Source organism: Streptopelia decaocto (genome assembly GCF_964273445.1).
Source record: "Streptopelia decaocto genome assembly, contig: HAP1_SCAFFOLD_107, whole genome shotgun sequence".
NCBI classification, from domain to species: Eukaryota; Metazoa; Chordata; class Aves; order Columbiformes; family Columbidae; genus Streptopelia; species Streptopelia decaocto.
Genome location: NW_028116065.1, coordinates 314,676 through 324,742, shown reverse-complemented (window position 1 = coordinate 324,742; position 10,067 = coordinate 314,676). Strand labels below are relative to the sequence as shown.

The window sequence follows — 10,067 nt, the reverse complement described above, 5'->3', positions numbered from 1 at the left end:
GCCATAGATTGACCCATAGATTGACCCATAGAGACCCATAGGGAACAATGGGACCCATAGAGACCCATAGAGACCATACACCCCATAGCTGCCCCATAGCACCCCATAGCCTCCCATAGAAACCCATAGAGACCCATAGAGACCCATAGACACCCATTGATTGACCCATAGAGACCCATAAACACCCACAGAGACCCATAGACCCCATAGCTCCCCATAGCACCCCATATCCCACCCCATAGATGACCCCATAGCGCCCCATAGACCCCCATAGATCACCCCATATCCCCCCATAGCCACCCCATAGAGACCCATATACCCCCATAGCACCCCATAGCGCCCCATAGATCGCCCCATAGCGCCCCATAGCGCTCCATATCACCCCATAGCGCCCCATAGATCACCCCATAGCGCCCCATAGCGCCCCATAGAGACCCATAGGGACCCATAGCGCCCCATAGATCGCCCCATAGCGCCCCATAGCGCCCCATAGATCACCCCATAGCCCCCCATAGCCACCCCATAGAGACCCATAGCGCCCCATAGATCACCCCATAGCGCCCCATAGACCCCCATAGATCACCCCATAGCCACCCCATAGAGACCCATAGGGACCCATAGACACCCATAGACTGACCCATAGTGACCCATAGGGACCCATAGAGACCCACAGTGACCCATAGATTGACCCATAGATTGACCCATAGACACCATAGGGACCATAGGAACCATAGAGACCACAGACTGACCCATAGACACCCATAGACTGACCCACGGCCTCTTCCACAGACTCGTACTGTGGGGCAGAGTGTGGGGCAGACCCATAGATTGACCCATAGAGACCCATAGAGACCCATAGATTGACCCATAGACACACATAGACACCCATAGGGACACAGAGAGACCCATAGAGACCCATAGACTGACCCATAGACTGACCCATAGAGACCCACAGATTGACCCACAGAGACCATAGAGACCCATAGGGACCCATAGACTGACCCACGGCCTCTTCCACCGACTTGCACTGGGGGGCAGACCCATAGATTGACCCATAGAGTGACCCATAGTGACCATACAGACCCATAGATTGACCCATAGGGACCCATAGAGACGATAGTGACCCATAGAGACCCATAGAGACCATAGAGTGACCCACAGATTGACCCATAGAGTGACCCCTAGAGACCCATAGGGACCCATAGAGTGACCCATAGATTGACCCATAGTGACCCATAGAAACCCATAGGGACCCATAGATTGACCCATAATGACCCATAGAGACCATAGAGACCCATAGGGACCCATAAACACCCATAGACTGACCCATAGAGACCCATAGACTGACCCATAGGGACCCATAGGGACCCATAGACTGACCCATAATGACCCATAGAGACCCATAGAGACCCATAGATTGACCCACAGCAACCCACAGATTGACCCATAGTAACCCATTGTGACCCATAGACTGACCCATAGTGACCCATAGTGACCCATAGATTGACCCATAATGACCCATAGTGACCATAGAGACCCATAGAGACCCATAGTGCCCCACATCCCGCCCCACAAGTGCCCCATATCACCCCAATATCTCCCCATTTCCCCCCCATATCAACCCCATACTCACCCCACATCTTCCCCATTGGCTGCCCCATAGCTGCCCCATAGATTGACCCATAGCTGCCCCACAAGTGCCCCATTTCCACCCCAGATATCTCCCCATTTCCACCCCATATCGACCCCAAACCTCCCCCAGACCTCCCCCCACATCCTGCCCCATAGCTGCCCCATAAGTGCCCCACATCACCCCCATTTCCACCCCCAATATCTCCCCATTTCCACCCCATATCAACCCCATATTGACCCCATATTCACCCCACATCTCCCCACACCCTGCCCCATGGCTGCCCCATAGATTGCCCCATAGATTGCCCCATAGCTGCCCCACATACGGTGACGTAGCAGTGGGACTTGATGCGGTCGATCCGCCCCGTGCGCCCCAGAGTGAACGGCCGCACCTGGAACAGCCACTTGTGGGGCACTTATGGGGAGATGTGGGGCAGGATGTGGGGCAGACAATGGGGAAGATGTGGGGGGAAGTTTGGGGGAGGTTTGGGGTGGAAACGGGGGGGAAATGGGGAGATATCTGGGGTGGAAATGGGGTTGATGTGGGGCAGCTATGGGGCACTTATGGGGCAGGATGTGGGGCAGCTATGGGGCAGGATGTGGGGGGAGGTCTAGGGAAGGGTTGGGGTTCATATAGAGTGGAAATGGGGGCATATTTGGGGTGGAAATGGGGGGTGATCGGGCACTTGTGGGGCAGGATGTGGGGCAGGTGTGGGGCAGCTATGGGGCAGATGTGGGGCAGGGTGTGGGGTGAATACAGGGGACACATGGGGAAGGTACGGGGTGGAAATGGGGGAATATTTGGGGTGGAAATGGGGTCGATATGGGGCACTTATGGGGCAGGATGTGGGGCAGCTATGGGGCACTTATAGGGCAGACAATGGGGAATATGTGGGGTGAATATGGGGTCGATATGGGGGGGAAATGGGGAGATATCTGGGGTGGAAATGGGGGGTTATGGGGCACTTGTGGGGCACGATGTGGGGCAGCTATGGGGCAGGGGTGGGGGGAGGTCTGGGGGGGGGTGGGGTCAATATGGGGTCGATATGGGGTGGATATGGGGTTGATGTGGGGCAGGATGTGGGGCAGCTATGGGGCACTTATGGGGCGGGATGTGGGGCAGGATGTGGGGCAGGGGTGGGGGGAGGTCTGGGGGGGGTTTGGGGTTGATATGGGGTCCATATGGGGCACTTATGGGGCACTTGTGGGGCAGGATGTGGGGCAGGATGTGGGGCAGGATGTGGGGCAGGGGTGGGGGGAGGTCTGGGGGGGGTTTGGGGTTGATATGGGGTCCATATGGGGCACTTATGGGGCACTTGTGGGGCAGGATGTGGGGCAGGATGTGGGGCAGGATGTGGGGCAGGGGTGGGGGGAGGTCTGGGGGGGGTTTGGGGTTGATATGGGGTCCATATGGGGCACTTATGGGGCACTTGTGGGGCAGCTATGGGGCACAATGTGGGGCGGGATGTGGGGCAGCCAGTGGGGAAGATGTGGGGTGAATATGGGGTCAATATGGGGGGGACACGGGGGGATATTTGGGGTGGAAATGGGGGTGATGTGGGGCACTTGTGGGGCAGGATGTGGGGCACTATGGGTCACTATGGATGTCTACGGGTCAGTTACTGGTCACTATGGGTCAATCTATGGGTCGCTATGGGTCACTATGGGTCAATCTATGGGTCAATCTATGAGTCTCTATGGGTGTCTATGGGTCACTATGGGTCAATCTATGGGTCTCTATGGGTCTCTATGGGTCTCTATGGGTCTCTATGGGTCAATCTATGGGTCCCTATGGGTGTCTATGGGTCACTATGGGTCACTGTGGGTCAATCTACGGGTGTCTATGGGTCTCTATGGTCTCTATGGGTCTCTAGGGGTCTCTATGGGTCAATCTATGGGTCCCTATGGGTCCCTATGGGTGTCTATGGGTCCCTATGGGTGTCTATGGGTGTCTATGGGTCTCTATGGGTCCCTATGAGTCACTATGGGTCCCTATGGGTCCCTATGGGTCCCTATGGCTCTCTAGGGGTCAATCTATGGGTCTCTATGGGTCCCTATGGGTCTCTATGGATGTCTATGGGTATCTATGGGTTAGTTATGGGTCGCTATGGATCAATCTATGGGTCTCTATGGTCTCACCAGGCTGCTCAGGTGCACAATGGGGGTCCCTACGGGTCTCTATGGATGTCTATGGGTGTCTATGGGTCTCTATGTGTCAGTTATGGGTCTCTATGGGTCACAATGGGTTTGTTATGGGTCACAATGGGTCTCTATGGGTCAATCTGTGGGTCTCACCAGGTTGCTCAGGTGCACGATGGGTGTCTATGGGTCCCTATGGGTCTCTATGGGTATCTATGGTTATCTATGGGTCAGTTATGGGTCTCTATGGGTCTCTATGGGTCACTATAGGTGTCTATGGGTCTCTATGGGTCAATCTGTGGGTCTCACCAGGTTGCTCAGGTGCACGATGGGTGTCTATGGGTCCCTATGGGTCTCTATGGGTATCTATGGTTATCTATGGGTCAGTTATGGGTCTCTATGGGTCTCTATGGGTCACTATAGGTGTCTATGGGTCTCTATGGGTCAATCTGTGGGTCTCACCAGGTTGCTCAGGTGCACGATGGGTGTCTATGGGTCCCTATGGGTCTCTATGGGTATCTATGGTTATCTATGGGTCAGTTATGGGTCTCTATGGGTCTCTATGGGTCACTATAGGTGTCTATGGGTCAATCTATGGGTCAATCTGTGGGTCTCACCAGGTTGCTCAGGTGCACGATGCGGCCGGGGCGCTGCCGGGGGGGGGAGGGGCGGGGTCCCGCCCTCACAGGCTCGTCCACGGGCAGCTGGAACCCGCGGGGGGGGCGGGCGGGGGGGGCAGGGCCTGCAACGACCAATCAGAGACAGACAGTCAGCCCAGCCCCGCCTACCCCCACCATGGGTCCCCATTGGTTCCAATGGGGGTCAATGGAGTCAATGGGAATCAATGGGGGTCAATGGGGGTCAATGGGACTCAATAGAAATGAATGGAAATCAATGGGAATCAATGGAGATCAATGGGGCTCAATAGGAATCAATGGGAGTCAATGGGAATCAACGGGAAACAATGAGAGTCAATGGAGTCAATAGGAATCAATGGGGTTCAATGGGTCCCAATGGGGTTCAATGGGGGTCAATGGGGGTCAATGGGTCCCAATGGGGTTCAATGGGTTCAATGGGGTCAATGGGGCTCAATAGGAATCAATGGGAGTCAATGGAGTCAATAGGAATGAATAGGAATCAATGGGAGTCAATGGGAATGAATGGAAATCAATGAGACTCAATGGAGTCAATAAGAATCAATGGGAGTCAATAGAAGTCAATGGGGTTCAATGGGGTTCAATGGGGTTCAATGGGGTCAATGGGGTCAATGGGTCAATGGGTCAATGGGTCAATGGGGTCAATGGGTCCCAATGGGGTTCAATGGGGGTCAATGGGGGTCAATGGGTCCCAATGGGGTCAATGGGGTCAATGGGGTTCAATGGGGTTCAATGGGTCAATGGGGTCAATGGGGTCAATGGGTCAATGGGGTCAATGGGGTCAATGGGTTCAATGGGTCCCAATGGGGTTCAATGGGTTCAATGGGTCCCAATGGGTTCAATGGGTCCCAATGGGGTTCAATGGGTTCAATGGGTCCCAATGGGTTCAATGGGTCCCAATGGGTCCCAATGGGTTCAATGGGTCCCAATGGGGTCAATGGGTCCCAATGGGGTCAATGGGGTCAATGGGGTTCAATGGGGTTCAATGGGTCAATGGGGTCAATGGGTTCAATGGGTCCCAATGGGGTTCAATGGGTTCAATGGGTCCCAATGGGTTCAATGGGTCCCAATGGGGTTCAATGGGTTCAATGGGTCCCAATGGGTTCAATGGGTCCCAATGGGTCCCAATGGGTTCAATGGGTCCCAATGGGGTCAATGGGTCCCAATGGGGGTCAATGGGGTTCAATGGGTCCCAATGGGCTCAATGGGTCCCAATGGTTTTCGATGGGGGTTCACCCCCCCCCTTCACCCACTTCTCTTAACGGGCGGCTCCGTGGGCGTGGCCTCAGCAACGGGGGCGTGGCCTGAGCGCCGGGGGGCGTGGCCTCGGCGCCACCCCACCCCGCGGGCTCCTCCCCGCCGTTCTCCGCACCAATCTCCTGCAAGGGGGGCGTGGCCAATGAATAGAGCACAAACCATTAAGCCACCAGCCAATCAGAGCGAAGGGGGCGTGGCCGGGACCCCCCTGGGTGCCGGCCCCGCCCCTCCCATAGAGATCAATGGGACTCAAGCCACGCTCCCCCATTCATTCCTATGACCCCCATAGACCCCCATTAAGCCCCGCCCACCACCCTAAGCCACGCCCCCATTCATCCCTATGACCCCCATAGACCCCCATTAAGCCCCGCCCACCACCATAAGCCACGCCCCCCTCATTCATCCCTATTACCCCCCATTAAATCCACCCCTCCCATAGAGATCAATGGGGCTTAAGCCCCGCCCACCACCATAAGCCCCGCCCCCTCCCTTCATCCCTATTTCCCCCACAAACCACGCCCCCTCCGCTAAGCCACGCCCCCTCCATTCATCCCTATGGCCCCATTACCCCCCATACCTCAACCTGCTCCCCCACCCAAGCCACGCCCCCCGACCCCAGGCCACGCCCCCACTCAGGCCACCCCCCCCACCCCAGGCCACGCCCCCCGTGCCCACCGACCAATCCCGACCGACCTGGGTGACCGTCCTGATGAACTTCAATGGGGGGGGGACGTGCTGGCCCCGCCCCCTCCCCCGGGGGGCTCTGCCCCCTCGCTGACGTCATCCAGCCCCTCCCCTCGCTCCCCGGAAGTGGGCGGGGGGAGCTCGGGGCGGGGGGTCGCTGGCCCCGCCCCCTCCCCCCACTTTGATTTCCGGGATCAGGCTCTGGAAGGGAGGGGGCGGGGTTTGGGGGGGTGGGCGTGGCCTGGGGTGGGGGGCGTGGCCTGGGGGGCGGGGGGCGTGGCTTGGGGGGGCGGGTTGAACTATGGGGGTCAATGGGGCCATAGGGATGAATGGAGGGGGCGTGGCTTAGTAAAGGGGGCATGGCTTGTGGGGTAATAGGGATGAAGGGAGGGGGCGTGGCTTGTGGTGGGCGGTGCTTAAGCCCCATTGGTCTCTATGGGAGGGGTGGGTTTAATGGGGGGTAATAGGGATGAATGGGGGGGCGTGGCTTAGGGTGGTGGGCGGGGCTTGTGGGGGTAACAGGGATGAGTGGGGGCGTGGCTTATGCTGGTGGGCGTGGCCTAAGGGCTGGGCTATGGGGGTCATAGGGATGAATGGGGGGGCGTGGCTTGAGCCCCATTGATCTCTATGGGAGGGGCGGGGCCGGCACCCAGGGCGATCCCGGCCACGCCCCCTTCGCTCTGATTGGCCGGTGGCTCCCTATGGACTGGCCGGGGTTTGGGGGGGTGGGGGCGGGGTTGGGGGGGGTGGGCGTGGCCGGGGGGGGTGTGGGCGGGGATTGGGGGGTGGGCGGGGTCTGGGGGGTGCGGGCGGGGTTTAGGGGAGGGGGCGTGGCCTGGGGGGGGCGGTACCTTGAGGGACTCGGTGCTGATGCTAATCGACCTCTTGGGGGCGGGGCATGTGGTGCTGGAGCCCCAGCGCCGCTTCCGGGCCACGCCCCCCCCGCCGGGGCTCCGCCCACTTCCGGCTCCGCCCCCTTGGCGGCTGCTGGGGGGGAGACACACACACAACGGCTAAGCCCCGCCCCCTCCTTTCATCCCTATTACCATTAAGCTCCACCCCCTCCCATAGAGATCAATGGGGACTAAGCCACGCCCACCGGCTCAAGCCACGCCCCCCATTCATACCTATGACCCCCATAGACAGCCCTTAAGCCCCGCCCACCACAAGCCACGCCCCCTCCATTCACCCCTATAATCCCCACCAGCCCCGCCCCCTTTACTAAGCCACGCCCCCTCCATTCATCCCTATGGCCCCATTGACCCCCATAGCTCAACCCCCCCCCTCCAGGCCACGCCCCCTCCGCCCACTGACCAATCAGCGCGATCTTCCTCTTGACGGCCTTGGGCTGGGCGGGGCCCTGGGGAGAGAGGGGCGGGGCCAAGGGGAGGGGGCGGGGCCGGGGGGCGGGGCGTCAGCGCCGGGGGGCGGGGCCCGCGGGAGGCTCTGCCCCCTCCCCTTCATTCAACAAGCCACGCCCCCCCCAAACCCCGCCCCCCCAACTTCAAATTGATCCCATGGGTCACCGTGGGGCTGCCCCATAAGTGGGGGGGGGGGTCTCAGGAGTCCATGGGCTGCCCCATAAGTTGTGGGTCTGGAGATCCATGGGTGCCCCATAAGTGACTTGGGGGTCTCAGGAGTCCATGGGCTGCCCCATAAGTTGGGGGGCTGGAGATCTATAGGGTGCCCCATAAGTGACTTGGGGGTCTCAGGAGTCCATGGGATGCCCCATAAGTAACTTGTGGGTCTTGAAATCCATGGGGTGCCCCATAAGTGACTTGGGGGTCTGGAGATCCATGGGGTGCCCCATAAGTTGTGGGTCTGGAGATCCATGGGCTGCCCCATAAGTTGTGGGTCTGGAGATCCATGGGGTGCCCCATAAGTAACTTGGGGGTCTCAGCAGTCTATGGGGTGCCCCATAAGTTGTGGGTCTGGAGATCCGTGGGGTGCCCCATAAGTAACTTGTGGGTCTTGAGATCCATGGGGTGCCCCATAAGTGACTTGGGGGTCTCAGGAGTCCATTGGCTGCCCCATAAGTTGTGGGTCTGGAGATCCGTGGGGTGCCCCATAACTTATGGGTCTGAAGATCCATGGGCTGCCCCATAAGTAACTTGTGGGTCTGAAGATCCATGGGGTGCCCCATAAGTTGTGGGTCTGGAGATCCATGGGGTGCCCCATAAGTGACTTGTGGGTCTGAAAATCCATGGGGTGCCCCATAAGTGACTTGGGGGTCTCAGGAGTCCATTGGCTGCCCCATAAGTTGTGGGTCTGGAGATCCATGGGGTGCCCCATAAGTTGTGGGTCTGGAGATCCATGGGCTGCCCCATAAGTGACTTGTGGGTCTCAAGAGTCCATGGGCTGCCCCATAAGTAACTTGGGGGTCTGAAGATCCATGGGGTGCCCCATAAGTGACTTGGGGGTCTCAGGAGTCCATGGGCTGCTCCATAAGTAACTTGTGGGTCTTGAGATCCATGGGGTGCCCCATAAGTTGTGGGTCTGGAGATCCATGGGCTGCCCCATAAGTGACTTGTGGGTCTTAAGATCAATGGGGTGCCCCATAAGTAACTTGTGGGTCTGGAGATCCATGGGGTGCCCCATAAGTGACTTGGGGGTCTGAAGATCCATGGGGTGCCCCATAAGTTGTGGGGCTGGAGATCCGTGGGCTGCCCCATAAGTTGTGGGTCTGTAGATCCATGGGGTGCCCCATAAGTTGTGGGTCTGGAGATCCATGGGCTGCCCCATAAGTGACTTGGGGGTCTCAGGAGTCCATGTGCTGCCCCATAAGTTGGGGGGCTGGAGATCTATGGGGTGCCCCATAAGTTATGGATCTGGAGATCTATGGGGTGCCCCATAAGTGATTTGAGGGTCTTGATATCCGTGGGGTGCCCCATAAGTAACTTGTGGGTCTCAGGAGTCCATGTGCTGCCCCATAAGTGACTTGTGGGTCTGGAGATCCATGGGGTGCCCCATAAGTTGTGGGTCTGGAGATCCATGGGGTGCCCCATAAGGGACTTGTGGGTCCCAGGAGTCCATGGGCTGCCCCATAAGTTGCGGGTCTGGAGATCCATGGGGTGCCCCATAACTTGTGGGTCTCAGGAGTCCATGTGCTACCCCATAAGTTGGGGGTCACCGAGTCTGCCCCATAAGTGAACTTGTGGGTCCAAGGAGGGGGGGGGGGTTTGCTGCCCCATAAGTGAGCTTGTGGGTCGCTGAAATCTATGGGGCAGCCCACCCATTCATCTCTATTACCCTACAGACAACCCATTAAGCCCCGCCCACCAGTTTAAGCCACGCCCCCCATTCATCCCTATTACCCCCCATTAAACCCACCCCTCCCATAGAGATCAATGGGGCTTAAGCCCCGCCCACCACAAGCCATGCCCCCTCCATTCACCCCATCACCCCCTCCAGCCCCGCCCCCTTTACTAAGCCACGCCCCCTCCATTCATCCCTATGGCCCCATTGACCCCCATAGCTCAACCCCCGCCCTCCAGGCCACGCCCCCCCCCCCGGCCACGCCCCCTCCGCCCACTGACCAATCAGCGCGATCTTCCTCTTGACGGCCTTGGGCTGGGCGGGGCCCTGGGGAGAGAGGGGCGGGGCCAAGGGGAGGGGGCGGGGCCGGGGGGCGGGGCGTCAGCGCCGGGGGGGCGGGGCCTGCGGGAGGCTCCACCCCCTCCCCTTCATTCAACAAGCCAC

The 10,067-nt window shown here is 58.8% G+C and overlaps 1 protein-coding gene and 1 long non-coding RNA gene across 2 annotated transcripts; both read right to left on the bottom strand.

Annotated features, from left to right (window-relative positions):
• Positions 1-1,877: 1,877 nt before the first annotated feature.
• On the bottom strand, positions 1,878-6,474 carry LOC309452407 (uncharacterized protein; the record flags this gene model as incomplete). The annotated part of the gene is made up of 4 exons (XM_082077038.1): positions 6,378-6,474; positions 5,681-5,806; positions 4,389-4,513; positions 1,878-2,024 (listed from the first exon to the last, which is right to left on the bottom strand). Exons 1-4 carry the CDS (start codon positions 6,466-6,468, stop codon positions 1,878-1,880), a joined length of 489 nt encoding a protein of 162 aa, XP_081933164.1. The 5' UTR covers positions 6,469-6,474.
• Positions 6,475-6,517: 43 nt separating this feature from the next.
• LOC309452410 lies at positions 6,518-7,796 on the bottom strand. The gene is made up of 3 exons (XR_014186543.1): positions 7,683-7,796; positions 7,220-7,352; positions 6,518-6,569 (listed from the first exon to the last, which is right to left on the bottom strand). It is a non-coding gene; the product is annotated as an uncharacterized lncRNA (long non-coding RNA).
• Positions 7,797-10,067: the final 2,271 nt, after the last annotated feature.